This window comes from Lytechinus variegatus, chromosome 7 (assembly GCF_018143015.1).
Source record: "Lytechinus variegatus isolate NC3 chromosome 7, Lvar_3.0, whole genome shotgun sequence".
Lineage (NCBI taxonomy): Eukaryota > Metazoa > Echinodermata > Echinoidea > Temnopleuroida > Toxopneustidae > Lytechinus > Lytechinus variegatus.
Genome location: NC_054746.1, coordinates 4137953 through 4164668, shown reverse-complemented (window position 1 = coordinate 4164668; position 26716 = coordinate 4137953). Strand labels below are relative to the sequence as shown.

Below are 26716 nucleotides of genomic sequence, written 5' to 3'. Positions count from 1 at the left end.
GTCACCAACAAATGAGATGAGGAAGAGTTCTTGAAAATTAGCACACTATCTAGAATCTACATTGCATCTATACTGTTTAATCCTTCTACATTATCTTGCTATTAAACCATGCATCAAGTGATGTCAAACGTAATGCCTTATAAGCACACAATCAGAATAAACAAGTTTTCATTGATCTCATCGGTGCATCAGAGATTGAATCAGAATACATTGCTGATTTAAAAGAAATTTGCTTCTAATATGTAAATTAATTGCTTTCCAGTGACACAAATGCTTTGAGCTACCTTGATTTTCCCATCATAAATTAAACACACCAAATTTTACAGATGACTGCGATATATACAGATACAAAAAAATGATTCAAATATATTAGCTAGCACAGGCAAATTATTTTCATTTTCGCTGCACAATTACAAACTCAAGAGATGGTTGATGCACATGAAACCTCATGATATTACATATGTCCTTAATTTACAGATATCTACACACATATATTGCAACTAGAAGATGATCGATATATAGTACACCAAATTTGTATTTATCAGCTTTACTTAAGTCAATTTTTATGTAAAGGTATCTCGATTCTTTTTGCCTATTTTTAGTATTAATACATGTAGACTACTTCAGCAATGTAACATGGGTTTGAAATGACGTAAACATATAAACCATTATCATATCAGATGTCACACAAGTTTCCAATATCGTGTATTAGAACATGAAATGTTATTACATTAACATTACCAATAAACATATTTGATTGTGTCTCCCATTGTTGATCACATGAAAAACCCTGAAGACAAAATTCTTGTCAAATCTGTTTCATCTACAAGCACAGATTCTCGGCTCAATTAAGAATATTTTATTTCTTTTCTATCTATTCTGTCATCTAATGAAAAGTTACATCATTTTCTGTATTTTTAACATGATGCTAAAGGAGTTACACAGCCCCCAATTTCTGAAATATAGACATTTCAAACGCGAGAAACTCTCTACATTCCCACATAAAACAATGTTACATTTTCCTCATGTACTCAGAAACTCACTCCAAGGACTTACTTCCTTTTATCAGTGGAAGGCAGTATTTGTATCAAAGCTCAAACAGATTTCATTTATAAGTACCATCATAATAAATAATAAATCACCTAAGAAAATTGTCAAATAATAATATCACACACAGTACTGAATTTCTTATCAATTAAAAAAAAGACAAATAGAAAAAAAAGCTTTCACAGATTGATTGAAATATCAACAAGATCAAATATGCACCAGATATTTAACTATTTCAGTTCTATGATTTAATTGGATTAATTCTGATTCACAATGTCCTGAGATTTAAAAAAAAAGCAAACCTCTCATAATGAATTACATTTACATCAGTGGTGAAATGGAAACATTATGAGAAAAGTGCAGGGGAATATATGGAATGTGGATAATCACAATTCAAAATGCATCAATCAAATAAATCAACTATTATAATTTAATTGTCAAGGATTACATGAAAGTAAGTAAGATGACAAGTACAAAATGCAAACCATTTAGGTACAAATACTCACTATGTGAAAATGTCACCTTAAAACAGTATATCTCAACATTACAAAGAAATATGTTAAATGTATGTTTTGAAGATGTATTTTGTATGTATGTACAAGAGTAAGATTTGTTCTGATATTTTAAGAATTTTGTATGAAATAAAGGTGTTTTTTGTATTCTCTGGAATAAAAAGAAAAGAAAGAAAAAGTGAATTTTGTCTATCGCCCATGCCATATTAACAATATTCTCTTTTTAACATGAATACCATTATGATGTCATATGTTCTGAAATTAAATTATAACATTAAATCAACAAAAAGAAATTCATACATTCATCCGATCGGAAATTTTTGGAGTTAATAACTAATCTTAGATAGAATCACCTTTGGTATATGTGGCTCAATCTGTGCAGCTTTTTGTGTGTAATTTAAAAAAATAGTTTGATTGCTTCAGGAAAACCAATATTTACAAACGAATGCATTAATACAAGTGCACTCATCATCTAATTCAAATCTTGCAATATCTGATAATATATAATTCAACTATTACTAACATCAACCAAGAATCAATAATTACCATAATATCATAGTAGAATATATTTCAGTATAAAATCAGAAAGAGCTAGTAGCAAGGCAGATATATTTAAGAAAGTACATATTCTTTACAACTTGATGAGAAAAAAAAGGAATAGACATGTCAAAATATCAAGGCCACAAACCTTTAACGTATCTGTTGGTTATGAGTTATGCACAAAATTCATACACACATTTCAGGAAGAAACATTTTAGAGAGAGGAATCTGGAATTCTTTTTCGTTACAATTCAAATGGAATGTAAATATTATTTGGCATTTTATCCTGCAAATCTAATATAAAACATTTGAAATGTGTAATAATGACACTGATCAGAAGCCTAATGATCAAATCTGACTCACATATTAATCGGCTTGTGCAATCACTTTGGATTATCGTGTCCAGTCAGCCAATCACGGAACCTGACCATTCAAGAAAAGGGTCCCCTAAATTCCTGAAAAGTCGGGTCCAGTTTACCCAATGCTTTGTAAAAAATTATAATGCAAATATACAAATGGTCAGGTTAACTGGACCCAACCTTTCGAGGAATTTAAGGTGACCCAAAAGTGATGACACAGGCCTATGAATGATGTTTGGTTTTCTCTTCCATAAAGACACCATATTGTTGTTTATCAATCATCAATGGAAGGAGTCAAAATATCATGGAGTCTTGATGAAAATCAGGAAGAGGCATTTCATAAAGAGGAATTTGGAATTCATTTTTGTTATAATTCAAACAGAATTCTTTTCTCCGATCTCATTTACATAAAACATTTGAAATGTGTTTTATTCGTACGTGACAGAAGAACAATGATTGAAGACTCTATGACTCACATATTTTTGTTTGCATTTCTCTCCTTTAAAGACACCGTACTGTTGTATGTCAACCATCAGTTGAGATACCCTATGAAGAAAGATGAAAGTCACTAATAATATTCATACCTTACCAGAAGTGACAGTGGTTATTTTTTCTTTTTGAAGATGCTACTGATAGAGATTGTTTTTTCTTTGCTTCCACCGGAGGGAGGGGATCGTCCTTTCAGATCTACCACCTGTATTGGAGGTGGGGGCTCAGCAGTTACTTTACCGACCCTTGGCTTCGGGGTCGTCACATCTTGGAAAGACCTTGGTGACCTTTGACCTCCACTCGCACGGCTTGAAGCTCCATTTGTAGATGAGGGAATGCTTGGAGGTGACTTCGAGGTTACATTGGAAGGTGGCAAATTTTGTCTTTGAGGATCAAAGTTTGGGGGAGCAGGAGGCAGAGTTTGTGGTTTGGGTCCTCGTGGATGTCTGGAAGTCTTAATTGTTTCTATAGATGAAGCAGATGACCCCGTCTCAGGCTGGGAAGGAAAGCAATAAATAAGTACAAATATTCTGTTCTTGTGCATTTACTGGTCAAGGCATTCCTTGTTAATCATGTTGATCGCACATTTATCCACAAGATTTGTTTACTTGAAGGCCTGGTCATACCGCCCGAGCGTTGTTGGAGCGGTTGTGGAGCGGTAGGGAGAGAGGGTCGAATTTCGCTCACAAAATTGGGGAAAAATCGAAAAAAAAAAAACAACAATCGAGATCGAAAATGTTGAACGGTAGCGAGCGGTGATGATTTTTTTCTCTCCGCTCCACAACTGCTCCAACAACGCTCGGGCGGTGTGACCAGGCCTTTAGTTACATGATTTGACAACCACTATAATAAATTAATTTCAGCACATAGATTTTTAAAAATACAAAAAAGCTATTTTACTTTTTCTGTTGAAATTTTACTTGTATACCTGATGTTGAGAAACTGACATTAAAATGTGCATATCAAACCAAATGAAGTTATAGGATGATAATTCAAGCATGTGTATACTAATTGCATTCTTCTCTTTATAACTGCAACTTAACATTTTATTGTCCAAAGATAACACTTTCTTACAATGATTGAATCTGCCCTCCTCTTCCTTGGATGACAACTAGTTCACTGGGAGGGTGGCTACGAATTTTACTTGTATAATAATCTCTGGTCCCTTTTTTAATTGAAATATTATTTTTGAACTTACATGAATGAGCTTTGAAGTGCCCAATAAATCATGAAAATCTGAAAAATTGAAAAAGTATTTGGGCACACTTAATTTGTGATATTACATCTGGGGTATATACACATTTTCAACCAAAGAAATGCTTGTGATTACAGAAATTCTGTGAATACTCAATGTCATCTGTGTCAATTACAGAAAGCAAATAATAAGGAAGTGGGGTTAAGATCTACGAGTTTGAACTTACTTGATTTCTAGATGAGTCTACAGATGGTGATATGTCAGGGTGACCTATGGTGTGAAATGGAATTTTGTGAAATGCAATTGACAATACAAATGTAATGATGTGCTCACATTTACTGCATCATGAGGCAAGAGTGAATGAATGAATGTACTGAATATGAATAATACACACTTGGTTTTATCATAAAGCACACATGAAAGGTGTCATTAAAAGAGTAATTGTTATTTTTCTTTAAGGAAAGTATAATCATGACAGATTCTTGTTCTGACAATGATTTGTCACATCACTGCAAAAATAAGCCAATGAAAAAAAAAGAGAAATGTATTAATGACAATGTTTGATGAAAATCTATCTAAGAATAACATGACAAAAATATTGTCAGTTATCATGAACCACTGAATTTATTATTTTTTAATGACTTTATAACACATAACATAACGAGCAGCTGCTTGAAAGTGACTTCACAAAATCACAACTTTAAATGTCATAACTTTGTTATCCGTTGAGGGATTTCCATCAAACCTTTCATTTTTCTCATTTTATTGAAAGCAACATGATGTCAAGATAGACTATCCCTTCAATAAGAGCTTCATTTTCTCCCACCAACATAAATTGTCCACTCCAACATTTCAACACAAAATTGACGCTTAGGGGTCAATTTGTCATGAGCATAACAATAGTAAATGTTATGCACATTAAGGAAAGTCACAACAAAAAAGTCAGCAACATTTATTTTTTGCAATGTGAAAAAGTACTATGGTCAACTTATATTTTTTTTAATAATAAGCACAAATTTGTGTTTGAAAAATCTATGACATCATTCAACAAACACAACACCTGGATCAAAATGTCATGAGTTATGAGTTTGTCTCCAAAACTTTTGACAAAAATTTGAGATTTAGAGCTTATGAATGCAAATGTAGGATTATTATTTTTCTTACCATGTCCAACACTATGCAAATAAAACAATTACTAAGCTTTGTCCTGTCATAATCTGAACAAGGCATTAATGAAAAGATTCACAACAAAGGAAGAATAAGATAACATTTGTTGTCTTACGTAATAAATCATCAGCATCATCAAATTCTTGGTCATCAACGGGTTCACTATCATCGCTGTCCTGGAAAGCTAGGTCATCATCATCAAGAGGATAGTCTTCATCAAGAAGATCATCTGAAAGATGAAATATTTGTTATCACAGAAGATTACTAACATTTGGAACATTTTGCACTCATTCAAGATTTAAAAACCAGTTACATATTAAATAAAGATTCATCAACTATCAATTATTTACTAAGGATTGTTTATGATGGGAGGTATTTTGATACATGTACATCGACTCATTCACAAAGTAAAAAGTATTTTACCACTGCAGCACAAAGCTGTCAAAGAATCAATTATGTTGGGTAATAAAGAGGAATAGGAACATACAACAAGTGGAATGCCTCTGGCCGTCTCACCTGCATCACGCAGTTCAATATAGCATCAGTGCTGACTTTGAAAACTACTCTAACTCGCACAAGATGTTCAGTGATACATGGTTACTTTTATGTCCACTTTTTATGAACTAGACCAATAAACTTACAGAGATATGATGGTTATTCAACAAAAAAACCCAACATGGCCAAAGTTCATTGAATCAGATCCATAAACTGTCAAAGTTATGATGGGAATTCAACAGATACCCCCAATTCGGCCAAAGTTCATTGACCCTAAATGACCTTTGACCTTGGTCATGTGACATAAAACTCACGCAGGATGTTCAGTGACAATTGATTAACCTTATGTCCAAGTTTCATGAACTAGGTCTATATATTTTCTAAGTTATGATGACATTTCAAAAACTTAACCTCAGGTTAAGATTTTGATGCTGATTCCTCCAACATGGTCTAAGTTCATTGACCCTAAATGACCTTTGACCTTGGTCATGTGACATGAAACTCTATTAGGATGTTCAGTAATACTTGATTAACCTTATGGCCAAGTTTCATGAACTAGGTCCATATACTTTCTAAGTTATGATGTCATTTCAAAAACTTAACCTCAGGTTAAGATTTGATGTTGACGCCGCCGTCGCCGTCGGAAAAGCGGCGCCTATAGTCTCACTCTGCTATGCAGGTGAGACAAAAATGTAATGAATTTTAATTCATTAATTGGTATATTACTTTTGCCATGAATATAGAAGTAATATGAAACCTGGCATTCTATACAGCTGTGGTCTAAAATTGATTTGATTTTCATATCACCTAGTTTACCACCCATGTATTGAAATTCTATCTATCTGGAGGATTGTCCTGTGAATGTCATCACATAGCAATAAAAGCAATATTGCCTTTAACTCTCTCTCGCCATTTACAAATAGTGACTTAAATATTTTGGTTAAAAATATCATCATCCAGGAATACGTATGGGGTTGTTGTTCATCTTGTTTTATCCCTGTTTAACCTCACACTTGCTGCTATCACCCTCACCCCCTCCCTCCATGAGTCAGAAGGCGGTGCTGCACCATCCCGAGTTTGCTCAATCTCAAGATTTTAGCCCGATCAGCCCTCTTCGTGATTAATCTCGAGATTCAAGAAACCCCGTCTCCACCATCGCAAGAGAGCGATTTCTGCTCGAGCGAGGCATCGATGCATTATGGTCCAACGCCGTGAATGAATAATCCCAAGTGCGTCTGCACCTACGAATAAGCGTGATAATTCGTAAAATAGTGCGCTATTTTGCAAATAATCCCCAGTTGACTTGGGATTGCAGTCTCGAGATTAATCCTACTAGCGCGATAATTGCGTCTCCATTGCAAATAATCTCAAGATTGTTCAGATCGGGATAATTTGCCGGATCAGAAATATCGCACTAATTTGAAAACTCGGGATAGTGCAGACGGCCCTAATGTACCCTCAATCCTCGACTTAATCCTCCTACATGAACACTCCTCCTTCACTTGCTTCTTCCATGTTTTTGTTAACCATCTATTAATTCAAGAATGACAGCTCACCATCATTGACCCCCTCCTCCTCCTCCTCTTCAATAGAATTCTGTCTGACAATCTCATCTATCTGGTCTGCTTCATCCTTCTTTATATCAGCCTCATCGGGGGCACCAAAGCTCTCCGGAAGCTCATCATCGACCATGGTGATGCTTATCCTTGGGATCATCATCCTTCTCCTCGATCGGAGTGATGCCTCTTCCTCATAATCCTCCTTTGCAGTATCATCTGGCGTCATCTTTCCTGTATTACCACTCGTCTCATCGCTCTTACTAGCATGCATACCACCAGTCTTTGTGGATGTTAAAGGTGGTCTGAAGGGCTTGGATGCAGGTTTGATTGGTTGCTTAGCAACAGATGAGGAAATACCGGCTTCCTGACTGGATGTTGGCGTAGATGACACCGAGTCAGTTTGATCAAGTTTGGAGCCAACAGACTGAGGCTTGCTTGCATTAACTTGTTGAATGCCTGACATTTCATCCAGCATGTCACTGATATTTTCATTTTGGAGGACCTGGAAGGAAAAGGAAACAAGAAATATGTCAATAACTAAAAAGTCGTACAACGCATGCAAGCTCTCACTCTAACTCTGCTGTGACAAAATATTACCGAGAATGCTCTGTTTGAACTTAGCCAGGGAATTTCGCTTAGTGTCATGAAGGTAGGTGCGTTTGTTAATAAAACTGTTATGAATAATATTTGATTAAGATCATAATAATCGCTTCCCATTACCCGCAGCTCATACCCCTCTAAACGAGATTGCGCTAGGCGTCTACGCCCGGCCACTGGATGTGTTGTGAACTGGCAGACATCTATGGTACATGTTCAGAAGGGGTTACGACGGGCTGCTAAAATTATTTTCTTGAGTCTTTCTCTAGCCTTGCCATCATAACAAACTTCAAATATCATGTTAGCTATAGACATAAAATAAAACAAAACTAATTTCCCTGTGAATAACCTTCGTTCAGGGGGAAATGGACTTTTTTTTTTTTCAGAGTCTGGCTAAGACCTATCACCGTGGATAAAACACACCCCCGATTTTTGCTTCTATCCCGCCGAGTAAAAGGTGCGGTTAATAGACCGTTACTTACGGTATATCTGTATTTATCAAGCGCTATATAAAAGCAGAATAACACTATTATTGTGCCTCTCTCATTGGTCAAAGGTCTTACATAAAATAATCCTTTAAACAAAAACAAAAAAATGAAGAAATTTACTTACATTTTTTCTCTCTTCTTCCTCCACCTCTTCATCTTCTTCTTCTATTGTAAATTGACTGTTAAGAAGACCTCTGCCTCTAGGGGGCGCTCCCATCTTCTCCACCTTGTCAAATTCTCTGAGGACATCATCAAGGGTTGTGTGACTGCCATCACAATTTGCTTCAGCCTAAATGTCAAGGATTACAAGAAACGCATTAAAAAAAATCACACCCCAAAGTAATGCATCTTAACATAATATAATAAACTAATAAATAACCAAATCAAACAAATTGCATCTTAACATAATATAATAAACTAATAACCTAATCAAACAAATGGACATTGGGCAATCGGGTTGCATATCAGGTGCATAGATGGAGTGGCATAAGCCAATATTTCAGCATACAGATAATTCTAAAAATTTGTAATTCATTCAGCAAATCCACTAGCTGTTACATTTAATATTTTGGTTTTGTATGCTCCATATACAGAAGTGTCCAGCATTTCAATCATATCTAGCAAGGGAATTGCATGAAAAGAAGCCACTGCTAAAAGTTCGTCATAAGGGCAATTCCATACAATAATCAAATCTCTTTTTGACATTTAGCCCCCATTTTACTTGATAAATTGCACAGGCAAATGATATTTTATGACAATTTCAACATCTCTGATGAATATTTCTGGAAGGTCTAACACATAGGGGGTGGACGTAAATATTCAATGGAACTGCCCATATCCAAACTAGTTTAATGAATTTAGGTGACCAAAGAAAACAAAGGTAACAATGAAATTTCTGGAGCACGAAGACCACACCCAGCGAAATTACCTTTGTCAGCCTTGTGAGGGCAGCAAACCTTTCCTCCTGCGCTTCGATCATCTTCTCAAAGTCTTCCTGTTTCTTCAACAGTTCTTCGATATCACAAGAATCATCCTGTACAAGAAAAAATCAGAATCAAATCACCTTGTATCGTTGCATGCAGAAAACTGGATAGGAAGTAAAGCAATACAAGAAGTCACTTGAATAATAACTCATTTGGTTTTTACAGAAGATTTGGTGCCATTGTACTATTCAATGGGTTGTTATAGCCCTTGAAAAGGTACAATAAGGACCCTTGGCGGCTTTTGATGGATTTCAACACTATAGTCTTTGAGGCTGTATTTATAAAGCAGGTGCAAACACAATAAACAAAGGACTCCTTAATCTCCTTTCAATTGAAAGCTTTCTAGGGCTTCTGCAAATCCTTCTTAAGATTTACTCACCCATAAAATCTTTCAACAGAGATTTTTTTTCCAGACAATATCCAAAAGAAACATTGCCTTCTTAGAGGGCAGAAATCCTCAACATTAATCACTTATTTGGTTTCTTCTTTTTATTATCATATCTCCGAACTCTTCTTTTTCTTCACTGTTACCACTTTCTCCCTTTAAAATACAGACTGTTGTGGTTAATCTTGCTTTTAAGAAGGCAAATTTATGAAATAAGAGGAACGCCTCTGGCAGTCTCGCCTGCATTACACGATTCAATATAGCAGCATTGCAGACTCTGAAAATGACTACAGAATAATCATTCACAAAAATAAACACCATTAATATGATGATAAAATACTATGTTCACTGACCCTAAATGACATTTGACCTTGATCATGTGACCAAAGACTTCCACATTTCATGAACTACATGTAGATCCATGTACATTCAGTTATGATGGCAATTAAATCAACAAATACCCCCAACATGGCCAAAGTTCATTGACCTTGTCCATGTGACCTATGTGACCTGAAACTCAGGAAGGATGTTCACTGATGCTTGATTACTCTTATGTCCAAGTTTCACGAACCAGATCCATGTACTTTCAGAGTCATGATGTTTAAAACATTTAACCTTGGTTAAGATTTTGCGTTGCTTCCCGAACATAAGTTCATTGACCCTAAATGACCTTTGACCATGGTCATATAACCTGAAACTCTCAATGGATGATACTTGATTACTCTTATGTCCAAGTTTTATGAACTAGGTCCATAAAAATTTAAAGTTACGATTGAAATTCAACAAATACCCCTAACATGCCCAAAGTACATTGACCGCAAATGACCTATGACCTTGGTCGTGTGACTTGAAACTTGGGCAGGATGTTCAGTAATACTTATGTCTATTTTTTTTAAATTTTTAATTGCTTTTTTAATGAACATTGTCTCGGACCCTTTAGCAATTATAAATGGAATCAAATAAATCCATTTCAGCCAGCAAAAGTCAAACTCTTCATACATTTATGATTATTAGTTGAAAACACAATTTGCATTGACTTAGTACACAAAACCACATTTTGGAGCAGTTTTTGGTCTGACATCCACAAAGAAAATGTTGCGCAATTTCAACGCTGTGTACTGTCATGTTGCAAGTTTGGTCTAAAAAGATGCGAGAGTCTTGAAAATAAAAAGCCAGCGAGTGGTGCGGCCAAAAGATTTCTTGCGGCAGCATTGCCAAGAAATCTATTGGGGGTCAATATGACCCTGCCCCTAGTAATCTTATGATTTAGGACTTACCAAGAAGGATTGATCTTCAAGAATAGGATCTTTATCATTGAGCCAAGATTCTGCTCCTTCTAAATCTCTCTGTAACAGGAATGTATCTAGTTTGGCCTCAAAGTTCTTTCCTCTCTCCTCACATTTAGCATTCAAATTGATCCAGGCTTGGTCCAGTTGTTCTACTTTAGTTTCAACCTTGGGATAATTGTAGCCAAGACAAAACAAAAAAGAATTTCCATGAGCATATGTAAAAAATAATTTTTTTCCATCAATATATATTCAATATTCAATATTTTTACAGGATACGGGCCAGCAGGTAAATTTATTGTTAAATTTCATAAACTTAATATCGTTAAAATATAAACAATACTTGGCAAAAAAAGAAAAACACCTTTTATCTTAGTAATAAATACATTAAATACATTAGAAAATGTTACAAATTCTTTCTAGAATTATTTTTTACAATAAGTTGTAGAACAATTGATAAACTTCGCCTCCACCCTCGTCCCATATGGTTTCATTCTTAATTTCAATAACTGCCAAAGCCAATGGCCCGTATTCTGAAGTCAGGTTGAACTTAAACTCAGGTTTAAAGTTGTGGCTTAAGTATGGATAGCCAATTGTTACATAAATCATTTTCAGCAGAAATATCACATTTTTGCTCATTTGGCTCCCAAATCATTCATCTAGGAAGTATAAATAGATGATTGTCTTCACCATCGATGAATCAGGAAAGAGCAAAGTGAACATAAGGAACATACAACTTTATACAAATTTTGACACTTTTGGCTTTCCATAACTTTAGCAGAGAGTTAGACCATGGTCTAAGTTAAACCTGACTTGAGACTACGGGCCGTAGTAATTTGAAAGCATTATGACCTTTCATAAGAATTAGAAAAAAGGGATGAATAATTTCAGGGAAGTCCAAACATAAGGGGCTAGATAAACATATTCACATAATATTGACTGGCCTGAAGTCAAATATGTCGCTCGCAACAGAATCAAATTGACCCGAGTCTTTAGACGAGGGCAATTTGGTTCTTTTAAGGGCATCATATTTGATGTTTCCCAAAAGAACAGCCAGTCAATATAATTATTATTATTTCCTAATTCAAGCTATTATTTGGAACAATTTATATGCCTGTTTGCTTATCAATCCTTCTGATTTCGGGTTATTCACAAACTTAGCGAAGTAATCCTTACTAATCAATTGTGACAAATTGTTATCTTGCAGTAGCGCATCATGCATGGAGTGCACATACACTTAACGCATAGAAATCTTGTGCTTGGTTTGTGTATGCACTGGCAACAAATCGCTTAATCTACAATGTGTTGGTTCATAAACTGGTTCCAGCTAGATTTCTCAGATACCGAGATTAGCGATCAAAATTGGCTCTTACTGCGCAAGCGTTCTAGCAGAAATATTGCCCTCTATTTTGTACATGATTCCTTTGGGCAAAGCCCAGGGAGGGCAACATAGTAAATGTTTACCTCATTGGTCTTGGATTGAAAGTAGTGAGCAAAATATGATATTATTTATCTGCTTAAATGCCTTGTATAGGTAAAAAATAAATCATACACTAGTTAACTTACCTCCTTGGCTAAAAAGTGATCGTCCTCAATAAGTTTGTTTCCAGCTTCGACGAACTGAGCAATGTTTGCAGCATGAAGGGATATTTCTAGTTGATGTTCAGAATGTTTGTTGATGAGTGCTTCAGCGCTGGTGACATCATGGGGCGTCTCGTCTGATGAAAGCAAGGCATTCATCTCATTGATCCAGGTACTAGAAAGAAATGAGATATGGAATTACAGATTTCCAATATGTGAGTTACTACAATGATAGATGAAGTAAACAGCCCAAGACGGAGGAGCATCGGCAAACAGCTGTTCACAATGGGTAATAATAATGATAATAATAATAACAACAACTACAACAACAATAATAATAACAGCATATTTACCCAGGGTAGCCACTTCAGTTCCGAAAACTGTTCTCCCAGTGGGCCCTGCTATTATTATTACCCTGGCTTCCACTGATCGTGCACTCAAGCATTCGAGGAATTTCTTCCGACCAGGTACCCATTCACCTCACCTGGGTCGAGTGAGGCACAATGTGGATAAATTTCTTGCCAAAGGAAATTACGTATGTCTGGGATTCAAACCCACGACCCTCTGTTTCAAAGTCCGGAGACTAATCCACTGGGCCACAACGCTCCATCGTGGGTGGCAAAGTATGCAAAAGGCAACAGAACTGCTGTGGTTGCAGAATACAGATGGGTTAGGAAGACAAGGAGTACCAACCTTGCACCACCTGCAAGTATTCCCTGTCCATACTGCCAGACAATTTAGGGCACGGTTTGGTCTAATTAGCTATCTGTGGACCACACCTTGCCCTAATTATTCCATATCCCCCGATGATTACACAGTCCTTATCGCATCGATGGACAAACACATGGATAAAGCAAATACACCAAACAAAATGGACTGATATATACAGTTATACATATACAAATCTCTGCGGCGAAAGACATGCCAAATCCACAGTATCCTCCGAACTCTGTTCGGGGGATACAATAATGAGTTCCCTTACCTGAGTTCCCTGAATTCATTGAAGTAAAGCTGAAGTTGTTCTGCTTGCATCAATCTATCTTTCCTCAAAGCAGCTCTCTCTAGTAACATATTCCATGCAGACACCATAGTATCATTCTCCTCACTGATATGCTGATAAGCATCCGTGTATTCTTCAACAAGCTGGGCTGCTTGTGACGAGGTGGATTCTACCTTCTCCTCGACAGCGACAAGATCTCTCTGAAAATCAACATGATCAAATTCAATTAGGTATTTTGAAAGGAAGTCAATTTCATAACTTACTTCATGTCCTCTGCTTGATTTCCACTCAAAAAAGCTAATATACAAAACAATATCTGGATTAATGAAGTACTTTTTTCTAGAGGACAAAAAGTGCAACTATGGTGAGAAGCAGCTGCTTCTTCAGCAGTGCTTATTAGTGCATAGCTTGATGTTGTAATTCTATATTCTGCATCATTTCATTCCACCATCAATTACAATTAAAATTCTAGTTTATCACACCTCCATGAGCTTTATGTACATTATGTGATGACAATCAAAGACTTTGGCAGGTTAATGATATTGGTAACATTCTCCTGCAACACACACACTCCCCAGGGGGGTGGAGGATGTGCACACATTGTGTGCGGGAACGACCGATTGAATCCGATGACCGGGTTAATACTAGCGCTTAGACACGTCGTTTCGATGTATTAAGCGCTATATAAAAGCGGATTATTATTATTATTAGAAAAGGTCACATTGACAGACAAAGTGAGGTATTTTCTTAAAAAGAAATTGAAAGTAACTTCATATTCTTCAACATGTGATGAATATATCTACAATATACATGTATTTAACATGAAACAATGAACAGTAAACCTGTGTCTAAACTCTGTCCAAGGGAATCATGAAAAAAAAACAAAGTGTTTGTGAGCGGGTAATTTTAACAGCCAAGTCCTTATAATCCAGAAGGGTGGCTCACAAAGATTTAAGTATGACTTAACTATGACTTAGAGTTGCACTTAAATGCCTAGTTGCGTGCGGTGTAAAAGGCATGATCGCATTGGTCAGATCATGCCAAGAGGACGTGCACTACTGTGTATCGATCAATAGAAATGCGTGTTCCATACCATTTAAGTGCGACCTAAGTCATACTTAAATCTTTGCGAAACAACCCTCAGGGGATACAAGTCACGGGAAATCAATTTGCGGTCTTTATAGACAGGTAGTTCTTTTATACAAGTGGTCACTATCAAAGTTTGACTGTAAAAGCAGAAAGAAGTAGTGATATTCACCTCAAAACCTGAATGTCTTCTGACCAAAGCTTGAACACTGGGTAGATCATGACCATAATCCTCACTGGATATAGCTGTATCTTTCTCTTGTATCCATGCTAAGGTCTCAGCAATGTCTCGATCAAAGGCATGGACTACTCGTACATCAGCTAGAGCCTACAAATCATTCATTATCAAAATACTTTAATGAATCTTCATACACATCTGTTCCAGTTCATGACTCTTTTCTTAAAAACAATTGTAAACTGATGACAGCAAGCTACATTAAGTAAAAAAAATATTGAAACTGACTGATTATCATTCTCAGCGGGCGAACCAAACCTGACTTTGTTTAATGATAGAGTGCTGAATTAATGCTGAAGATGCTGAGAAAATGCTAAGTGATTTACTTGTTGCAAGAAAATATTTGCAATCAATTGCAAATATTCTGTTGCAATTTTACAGTTGATAGATCAATTTTAACTGAAGCAAATCAGATTACACTCTTTTTTCAAGGAGCAGATTACCAATCAATCACAAATTTGCAATCAATTGCCAGACATGATTGATTTAGGGACTGCAAACAGACTTGCAATTGATCACAAGTTTCTTGCAATGCCCCATGAGTCGATCAATACTTTGAATCGAATGTGTACCTTCAATAAAGACGAAATGAAATGAAAAATTGATTCAAATTGTAGAAGAGAGAATATTTTGACAGAGACATAAGATAATATGATACACAGTCTACTAGAGGGGAATATTATCATAACTAAAATATGATCTGCAGCTTATCTCTTTGTGATTTACATATATCTACATCAATCACAGGAATTAAAGGGGAATCCAACCCAAATAAAAACTTGTTTTTATAAGGAAAAGAAAAATCAGACAAGTTGATAGGTGAAAGTTTGAACAATATTGGACAAACAACAAGAAAGTTATGAATTTTTAAAAGTTGTAAATATTGGTAATCACTATACCCATGAAGACTTCAAATTGGCCGCACTTGGGATGTCATAGTGATGTAAGGCAAGGACTACTCTTCCATGTACTCCAATACATATTATGGCTAAAATGTCATTTTCCCCAAAAGTTTTATTTCAAATTCTATTTTTCTTCCACGAGGACGTAAAACAATATACTACCTGGGTTATATTTAGATTACTGCCCCAGGGGAATGGATATTTGGGAGAAAACCACAAATCTCTGATAATAAAGAACATGGCCTATGGGAAAGTTGTCCTTGCCCTTTGTCATAATTTACTCACCCAGTTGCCAATTTGAAATGTACATAGTATTAGTGATCTCAATTTTAAAGCAGCTATAATTTTCTTATTGCTTGTCCGATTTCTTTCAAACTTTCACCATTCTGTCTAGTTTATTTTTCTCCTTCCCAACACAACATTTTATGGCCAAGGCTGGATTCCCCTTTATCTGCTTCTCACCTGTGTTCTGGCATTAGTAGCCTCCTTGAGTTCATCCCATCTGATCTCAAGCTCTTGGCATCTCGTTGCTATGGTATCATTCTCATCAACACCGCTCTTGATGAGGGTGTTTGCCCTGTTACCTATAGCTCTGATACGACCTTCGTTGGTCAGGATGTCTTTGGTGAAACTATTGAACCTTGCCTGCAATATCTGATATAAACAAGAGAGGGAAAAATGTTAATAATAATGATAATAATATGCAACATTTACAATGTATATAGCACTTATGTTTCTAGGCACTGCATACTATTACCCCAGCCTAAGCACGGCTACCCTGATCAGACGCTCGAGCATTCAAGAAATTCCTTCCTGCCGGGTCCCCATTTACTACACCTGGGTGGAGAGTGGCAAATGAAGATTAAATGCCTAATGAACGTTATTAAAGAGTATGCAAGACATTTCAGATCCACAAGTAGCACTAACAATTATTCAAAATGAATCAAAACAGGAGGGAAAATATCTCTTTATATGTACAGTAGCACCCTCATCATCCTCACGGGTACTCAGCAACAGAACGAAAGTTCCATGGCGTGGTCGGGTGCAGATGCAACAGTGACTAGTTTAGAGCAGCCTTCAACCCTCAGTGATAATTTATCAGAACTGGGCCTCAGAAATCCTTATCATTGTTTCATTTACCATTTCTAACTTTGTAAGATATAATGAGCTTTATAATGATTACATTGTCAAGAAATGTCATAAATCATAAACAAAAGATGGTCTTAAAAAAAGTTATTGAAAAACATCTTAATTGTTTGTTGCATTCCTTATCAAATAGATCCTCTTTTTACAGACACACCAGGGCTTTATCACATGATTTGCATCCTTGCCCAACATCAAATAAATAAAATAGTTAATTAGATTGACTCATACTGTTTACCTCAACATGTTCCAGGTCCTTTCCATAGTCCTCAGACAGGGCCAGGACCTCTTTCTCCTGAATCCAATCCATCATCTCATCCATCTCTCTTAGAAACTCAAACTGTTTAAGATGGCCCATCAACACTTGTTTCCTAGACTCAAGTAGGTCCAGAATCTCCTGATACTCATTCTCTATCTCAATCTAAGATAAGAGGAGATACAATTTGGGTAATTCAATTGGATTGCGTCCAAAAATTACATCATGTTGATGTAACGAATCACCACCAATGCTATCTGAATGAAGATCAATTCAGATGTGGCTAAGTTTTGAAGAGGGAGGTCTCCTGACAGAGCAATTCAGGTTTGATCTTAAAATCTTTTCTGGATTTTTTTTATAGTTCAAATTAATTATTTTAACGTTACATGGACATCACATTCATATATCTGACCGTAGACTGTCAGGTCTGGAATTACAATATGACAATATGCAATCAATTTTTTATCGGAAGTGATCATTGGAAGATATTTAGGTGAGACACAAAAATAAATCCAACCCAATGAAATCACCCATTTATCAAACTCTTATCGACCCCCAATCTGGAATTTGAAAATCTCAAGAACAAATTTACAATACACATCGCTAAATATGCAAAACAATAACCCAGTTCAGTGATGGAGACATATTACAGACTGTTCAGTTATTCAAGCCCAAAGAGCATACATTATTGCTGCAAGAACTTTACAGTTCCATTGAAATAAAACATTAGAAATATCAGTAAGTATAATAAACATTATATTTCAAAGAAAGAAAACAAATTTGTATTGAATCATTAACCATCTGAATGAATATGGTACATGGCATTGTGAGAGTGAAAACAATCCCTATCACTTTTTAAATCTAAAATAATTTTTTTTTTCAATCAAACACATATTCATTACCATCAGAATATACCATCGAAAGTGCGATAGCTCAGTCAGTAGAGCAGGGATTCGTATTCTGGTGACCCGGGTTCGATTTCCACTTGGTGCGCTAGTGCCTTTGGTAAGGCATTAATCCTCATTACCAGGTCCTTTGAAGAGGACCTTAAGCCGTCGGTCATCTGGTTGCTTGCTAACAAGAATTCATGCTTTCTTAGCAATCAGGTAAAAAAAAATTGCAATCAACCATTCACATGAACCTCACAGCAAAAATGATCAAAATTCCAAACCAACCTGTCTTTTCTTTACATCCATCACAGCAGGGTTAGATGAATCAGATAGATTGCTGGCAGTTGTTGCTAAAGCTTGTAGAGTTCCTGAGTAACCCTCTAGATCAAGCTCCAAACCATCTAGCTTCTTCAATAAAGACACCACTGAGTCCTCATTCTTGCCACAATCTGTGCTGGTCACAAGAGGGCGCTTGTCATTCATCCAGGATTCTGCTTCCATCAGGTCTGAGAAAAACTGGAGATTATAAGAATCAACATTGTCATCAAATTATCACAGTGTACATCAAGTATTAATCATTCTATATTCAGCATCTCTACTGTTCAAAGGTATTTTTTTTTCTATTCACAATTTTCCACCTCATGATCAGCATAACATTATCTTCCTTGGTTAACATCAGTGAGTCCGAATATAATTTGATTAATCTATTATTAGTTTATGGGCAATATGCAGTTAACTAGGTATATACATTGATGCTAAATTACTTCATGAATAAATTGTTTAATAGTAAATTTGGATGGTATTTTAAGTTTTTCAAGTCTTGCACATCTTTTGAGACCAAATTTGCGACGACCGGGTACGTGGTTCCAAAAATATGCACATTTTGTAAGTGCATGTAAGACCAAAAATTGCTCAAAAACATAATTTAGTGTTCAAAGTCAATGCAAATTGACAGTACACATTAAATCTTGTTAACTCACATGACATCCAAATTGTTCATAATTGTCTGGGAATGATAACTGACATATTTTTCTCCCGTATGAAGGCAAAAGGAAACAAAATGATAAACATAAGAAATAATATAAACAAAATTTTTGGCTTCCCATAATTCTAGTACTGAGTAAGACTGCCGTCTAATACCGTTTTCATACTGAAGGCGAATGGAGTTACTCTGGAATAACTCCGGATTGAGTTTATACGCTTGTACTGCAGACCGACTTTAAACCCCCTTTCATATTGGCAAGCACCGCAGCGGTGTGTCCGCAGTCGTTGCCATGGTTTCCAAGCGAGTTCGCGTAATATGTGTGGCGAGATCACAGCGATAAGCGCATACCCCATTTCCGGTGCAGAGTAACTCCGTTTGTAACCCTCTTCTCGAAGTGGGTTGAGTACTCCGCTTTGAATCCGGATCGAACTAATCTCAGAATTTTCATATTGCCCTCCAAAGTAGAGTAACTCCACTTCGGCTCTCACTATGAAAGGGGTATAAGTTAAACCTGACTTCAGAATACGGGCTGGTTAACTGATTGCAAGTTCTAACAGATTCTAACTTGACAAAAAGGTGGTCTAAAAAACTTTCAGGTGGTAAAGATTTTTAAAGGTAATTGCTAAGTAAACATGGATGCATGTAAGTAAGTAATCAGAAGATGGATAGCTTGGAATCTTCTCCAAAGAACCGGGTAATACAGAAAAATAGCTTACGAGCACACTGATTTGATTGATATCTTAACTGGATTACATGTTTATGAGATCACTCCTCGACAACCTGAGCTACCGCAACTCTTATAAAGTACCTGAAAACATGTATTAATATTACAAGTATTAATATCACATGTAAGAATTTTTATAATGCACTTTGGTTTGACAGGCCCCGTCTTGCCAGATAACAAGCTGCATATTGCTAACAAGGAAATGAAGAGCTCTTTTTTTTTCCTTTTTTCTTTTCTATACAAGTGCACTATGAAAGTTACCTCTTGATGTCTTTATTGATTAATGTCCTGTGATTCCTTTGGTTTGTAATTTATGTTCATTTCATTTGCAACTACCAGACATGATGTTTTTATATAAAATCAATTTATCTACAGGTGTATGTAGAGACGTTGTGGCCCAGTGGATTAGTCTCTGGACTTTGAAACAGAGGGTCGTGGGTTCGAATCCCAGCTATGGCGTAATTTCCTTCGGCAAGAAATTTATCCCCATTGTGCCACACTCGACTCAGGTGAGGTGAATAGGTACCTGGTAAGAAGAAATTCCTTGAATGCTCGAGCCGGGGTAATAATAGCAGGGTCCGCTTGGAGAACAGTTTTTGGAACTGAAGTGGCTACCCTGGGTAAATATGCCGTTATTATCATTATTATTATTATTAGTACCTTCTGAATATCCAGTGCAGAAGAGAGTTTCCTTTTTCTTTCCGTAGCAGCCTCCTTGAGTTGGCACCATCTTGAATTCAGAACTGTTTCCTGGTCTTTGATTTCATTGCTGCCATAGTGATTGGTATCCACCAGCTGATGAGCTGTGTTTGACACAGCACTAATCAACTGCTCATGAGCGGTTATCTCACTCTCCAAAATCTACCAGTGAAAAAAACAACAACATAATATTAAACAAATGGAATGCCTCTGGCAGTCTTGCTTGCATTCAAGTTTCATGAACTACGTCCATATACTTCCTATGTTACCATAACATTACAAAAGCTTGACCTTGGTAAAGATTTCAATGTTGATATTGAAAACATGGTCAAGTGTCATTAACCCTAAATGACCTTAGTTTGATCTAAGTCATGTGACCTGAAACTCATGCAAAATGATCAGTGATGCTTGATTACCCTGATATCAAAGTTTCATGAACTAGGTCCATATACTTGCTATTTTTATGATGAAATTTCTTAACTTAACCTTCGGTTAAGATTTCGATGTTGATTCTCCCAACATGGTCTAAGTTTTTTTTTGGGGGGGGCTTCATTTTTGTAAAATATCACAGACACAGGTGACAAGTGTGACCTTTTAGCTCAGATTTTTAAAAAGTCAAATCAATGATAGCCAATCACTTTAATCACTTCCATATGAGTATTGGCACACAACAGATGGTATATATTATCGTTATGATATAAAAGAGACTATTAACCTGATGCCTCTTGACAAGATTCTGTACAGCAGTCAATGAGCTGCCATAATCGGTGGATGATGCTAGCGTCATCTTCTCTTGTATCCATGACAACTCGTCATCGACATCTCGTAAGAACTTGTAAAGAGTGAAGGCATCATCGAGCTGCTTCTGTCTCTGTGCTGCCAACTCATTGACAGCATCATACCTTGTCATGAATTCAGGAAGAAAAATGAGAAAAAATGAAAATCCATATTTTATTGTTCAAAATAGACATGAAATGAAATACTCCGAAAATTTGCTTTGCCCAATTGATCGTGGGCCAGGCAGCCATTGTGCAGTGCCAGATCGACGAGGCTCTATCCCTTTAACTGTTGAACGCCAAACAGGGTAGCAGCAACTCCCATCTTTTAACGTCTTTTGGTCTGACGCGGCCCGGATTTGAACCCCCGACCTCCCGGCTGTGAGACGGACGCTCTACCAACTGAGCCAACACACCGGTTTGAAATGAGAGAGTGAAAATGTTGTATTTCCTCATTTACTGTATATATAAAAAAACTCTTGGTGTGAAATGGGTACCCGGAAGGGTGTGAAACCCAATGTATAAAGGAAACCCTCGTTGGAATGCTCCCCAGGGAGTGAAGAAAGCCAGAATCACATGGAGGGGAATGATAAATCCTTTAAATGTTGAGGGGCATTATGCTGATGTGATGTATGATAGAAAATTATTATCATCATCAATATCATATGAACAAGAACTGTTCATTTAAACAAAAATTAGAAAAAGATGTACATTACTACATATAAATGGAATATGTTCATTATATAAGAACAATGTGTATGTACAAAACAATGGGGGAAAAGGTAAGTGGATAAAACTGATTTATATCTCTTTGAAATTTCTCTCTTGTGCAATTTTATTGCAGTCTTTTGGATATTAAAGATATTCCGTGGAAAAATATGAATTTCTATTAAAAAAATAAAAAACTGAAGCCTTACCTTTGGTAGACTGTATCTGTTTTCTCTATCATGTCATCAGCTAGAAAGTTTTCCTCTCCTTTGAATGTCTCAGCCGTTTGTTTGATTTCAATCACTTTCTCCTCATATGATTCAACATCAAGATTTACAGCCTAGAAATACATGAAGGGACATTAATTATACAACAATAAAGGGTACTTCAGCAGTATGTTCAACTGCATATTTTTGGTCTGCACTAATTTGCCTGAGTAGTATCAGAGTATATATATTGCACGAAGTGCCGATATCCAACAAAGACACCGTTCTCAGTATACTATCTTGAACTGGTTTCCCTCAACTAGTTTAAGAAACCAGTTTAGAAGATCGCTTTGATCGCATTCTCACCACCATCTTCTGAACTGGTTTCCATAAAACCACTGCATGTGAAGTGGTCTTGTTGCTATGGGAATGCTCTCAGTGGAGTCACATGACTGTTTTGAGCAAAATTTGAAACCATAGCATATATGCATTCTACACACAGTAGTGTGCCAAACATGTACACCCTTGTATTTCCATGAGACAATTGCTTCCGGAAGAACGGCCATGACCTCAACTTTGCCTAAATCAGTTTGATGAGGTTTCGAAAGGTGGTTTTCTGAACCGGCTTGGAACACCCCAACAAAATATTTCTTTGAATAAAAAGAGAAAAATCAAACAAGCATAACACTAAAAATTTCATCAAAATCGGATGTGAAATAAGAAAGTGATGACATTCTTAAATTTTGCTTAATTTCACAAAACAGTTATATTCACATCCCGGTCTGTATGCAAATGAGGGAACTGATGACATCACTCACTCACTATTTATTTCGTATTTTCTTATATGAAATATCCTAATTTTCTCCTCATTGTCCTGTGAAACAAAGTTTTATTTCTCCCTGAACATGTGGAATTACAATTGTTAAATATTTTATGGTTCAGTAAATTTGGTTCTTATTTTCTGAAAAAAAAATGCTTCGGCCTATGGAAAGCCCCCCCTTTTGGAAAATCCTGGATCTGCCCCTGGTTATGGTACTGGGCTAGTAAAGAAGAACTTACCTGATGTTTCTTGATAAGATGTTTGATGCTAGCCATGTCTTTGCCTACGTCACTGGTCTGAAGCTGGTTCTCAACCTCGTTTAACCAATCACTCATATCATCAATAGTACGCTGAAGAACATGGGCCTTGAAAGATTAAAGAATAGAAATGATTCTCACAACAAAGTAATTATATATCAATCTATAGTATGCTGAAGATATCTTTGCAATATCTTTGCACTTGAAACAACATTGAGACCTTCAACACTGAACTAAGGACCTGCCCTTTTTAGCAACTACATGAATACTACGTGATGTGTTTTGGGAGCCAGTGTCTTTGAATGTTCATAAAAGATAAATGAAGCTGTTCAAGAGGTGTTCATCAACCTCATCAAAATCATCGTTATGATCGTCATCACAACCATCACCTACTTCGAGATACTTACCTACTTCTGTGAATTTAAATTTCACATTAAAAAATTCCTTCAAGTACAGAATTTAAAAAAAGACTGGAAGCATATTTCCTTGCTCAATGCCATTCTCGAGAATTTTTTTTTGTCAATTCAATCTTCTAAATGGCTGATAACAATTAAAGTTGACATTTATTAAAACAACTTGATGCCCTTCCACAAAATCTGCACAGAGTATTCTAATTTACTGTCAATAACTGGGATATATTCATTTGATTTGCTAGTTCATTACGATTAACTTGCACGCCGAATAAAAGTACACAATTTTTCCTGCACACGCGCAGCATCTCCCTACGCACGCACTATCCAAAGATCAGGACGCAAATAGGCGTCAAACGTTAGCTATGTACACTCCCACTTTGCCTTTTTAAAGTGTCCGTTGTTGACATATTTATATTTACTGCTTATTTCAATCCTTTGCCTTTCGGCTTTAGATTGATTTCTTTTATATCTCTCTGCGCGGAGACTTCGTGTTATTTATTCATGTTTTCTTAAAATAAACTTTGTGAGCTCCAAACCGCCAGTTTCGTTTTCTCAGACAGGTTGCCTCCGCTTCCATTCCGCGCTCTCCTGCGTGCCGCGGGCATTGATTCTATGCTTCCTTTTTCTTTATAATCCTTTATGATTCTTGACTTGCTCCTTTGCCTTATCTTGAATTGAATTGATTTTTTTCCCTCTCTACACTCTTCATTATCGACAATTTCCCTACAGTTTACATTATCTGAGTTACGATGCTATGACACACATTTATTTCTATGAATGCTGATTTTCCAACCCAACTATACAGAGTTGATCATGTGCATGATAATAAGTTGACAATATCTATATTATATTACACAGGTTACATAGATTCAAATCAGTGATGTTTAGATCCAGCGAGCGCATCTGTCATATGACTAGGTTTTGAAGTCATCTGAGTGAATTCTAAATAGCAGCATAATATGCACTGTGGTGACGTCACTCCCTCCTTGTCCGCTGCGTAATCAGGTAGTTTGCTTAATGTACGCTTTAGTGTGTATGTGTAAAATGCATGAAGCACGTACAAGCTGGGTTTTCTATTAGGTCATAGACGGCTTGCAATTTTATCATAATCCCAACGCAGACTCTAATGGTGAAACTATGTGGATTTTAGAAATATAAGAGATATTGTCTAGTCTATCTGTTTCATAAAAAATATCACAACTCTCCTCACCTCGAGAAAATATTTTCCGTCAGCACTGTGAGGTTCAGGCAATATATAATCCCATGGGAAAAAGAAAACTTCTTCGGGGAAATGTGATATTCAGCCTGTACAATCCAGGGGTCCATTTCATGGAAGTAGTCAGCACTGACAGGTTGTCTTCCTCTGATAGTCACCATGGCAACAGTCAGAGGCCAGTGCTTTTTAGCCAATCGAAACCAAGGATTTCACTTAAATAGTCAGCACTGACCATTTAGTCAGTGCTGACAACTTTGATGAAACTTCCCCCCTCCCTGTTCCTACCTTGTAAGCTTGTTGTAGATGATCTTGCTTCCAAGCACACCTATCCATTAGATACTGCCATCTCTGTTCAAGTTCAGTCAGTTTCTCTCGGATATCGGCAGAGGCATGGTGCTCCTTTTCAATCATAGCTTCACCACGCTGTGATAAATAATGCATAATATCATATTAGTACAGAATGATCATGGTCACATCATGAGAATTCTAATGACACAGCTAATAACCAATATTCAAAACTTCAGTTTTGATTAAAGATAAATGCCAGTTGTGGTAACGATTTCAAAATGAGTTCGTACAGAATCCAATGAAATGACCACCAAAGTGTCTGTTTGTATAAATAAAAATATTGTGCCACAGGATTCTGGAAGAAATTGTGTAATTGCTGAGAAATTAGCAAATAAGCACGGGATTCAGATCAAGCATCGGGCCAACATTCAAAGCAATAATTATACACTGTCCCATGTGCGTTTATCTGTGTTGGTGATCTTCAGTGTGAGTATTTTTCAGCATAGATTTCAAGATTTCACAAAGTTCAGTTTATGTAACTGTACCAGATCTAGATCCTTGATGATATACTGTGACAATTAAGCCTTGTTTGACACACTTCCCTGTAAAATCAGTGTTTACTGCAGTTACCTTCATTTATCTTTAAACTCTGGTGTAAGGTTGTGACTTACTTATGATAACCTATTGGGACACTAATCATTGACAGTGCAGGTTCAATTCATCGGCTCATTCGACACTCAAATCATGTAAACATAAGAAACATACATCGTAAACAGAATTCATCTTTCAATAGTTTAGATTACTCATTTTCAAGCAGTACCCTTGGTGAAAACAGCTATAGATATATTTTGCAAAGTTGTAAAACAAGGGGGTGGGGGTGTTCCTGAATGTTTTCTTTCCAAGTGTAGTGTTAAACCAAGAAGATATAAGATGAAATTGGTATAGCCTTACTGGAAATTAGACAGAAGGTAAAATGGCTAAATGGCATTTCGACCAAATAAACAGTTAGTAGAAAAACAGTGGATGAAGCGGAGTAGATCAATCAGCAATTTTCCAATATTTCTAAAGACCACCCCACACCTTACGACCCGAATGGTCTATGAATGGTCTGTGACTGACAGAGGGGAGATGAATCGCAAGGTGGTTATAAGCCCCGATACCACACACCTTGTGATCCTACCAACCTGCTGTCTGCGATTCACGCACGTGCATTTTGCTTTTTGCTGAAGCAACTGAGAAAATGATGCTTACCACTGCGTACGCGCGTTGCATAATTATCATGTACGGGTTGGTATCTAAGTGGGACTCTCCTGTCTGATTGGCTGGAAGTTGGATTGAGCTGGCAATCCAGTTGTAAGGATTCAACATGGCGATTCCCGATGATTTTCCTTGCCCAGTCGCAAACTACCGGTAGTCATAGACCACTTGG

General features: G+C 36.5%; 1 protein-coding gene across 1 annotated transcript in view; it reads right to left on the bottom strand.

Moving 5' to 3' along the window:
- Positions 1–2836: 2836 nt before the first annotated feature.
- The window catches only part of LOC121418243 (spectrin beta chain, non-erythrocytic 5-like), a 110146-nt gene continuing 86266 nt past the window's right edge, over positions 2837–26716 (bottom strand). Inside the window, exons 56-73 of the mRNA XM_041611997.1 lie at positions 25285–25422; positions 23353–23478; positions 22297–22427; positions 21319–21505; positions 20565–20765; positions 18481–18711; positions 17288–17470; positions 16369–16560; positions 14942–15097; positions 13666–13883; positions 12669–12858; positions 11094–11270; positions 9377–9481; positions 8573–8737; positions 7361–7865; positions 5425–5538; positions 4369–4412; positions 2837–3443 (exon numbers count right to left, since the gene is read on the bottom strand). Coding sequence (XP_041467931.1) covers positions 3063–3443; positions 4369–4412; positions 5425–5538; positions 7361–7865; positions 8573–8737; positions 9377–9481; positions 11094–11270; positions 12669–12858; positions 13666–13883; positions 14942–15097; positions 16369–16560; positions 17288–17470; positions 18481–18711; positions 20565–20765; positions 21319–21505; positions 22297–22427; positions 23353–23478; positions 25285–25422 — 3444 coding nt within the window. The 3' untranslated portion in view covers positions 2837–3062. The remainder of the gene's footprint in view (positions 3444–4368; positions 4413–5424; positions 5539–7360; positions 7866–8572; positions 8738–9376; positions 9482–11093; positions 11271–12668; positions 12859–13665; positions 13884–14941; positions 15098–16368; positions 16561–17287; positions 17471–18480; positions 18712–20564; positions 20766–21318; positions 21506–22296; positions 22428–23352; positions 23479–25284; positions 25423–26716) is intronic.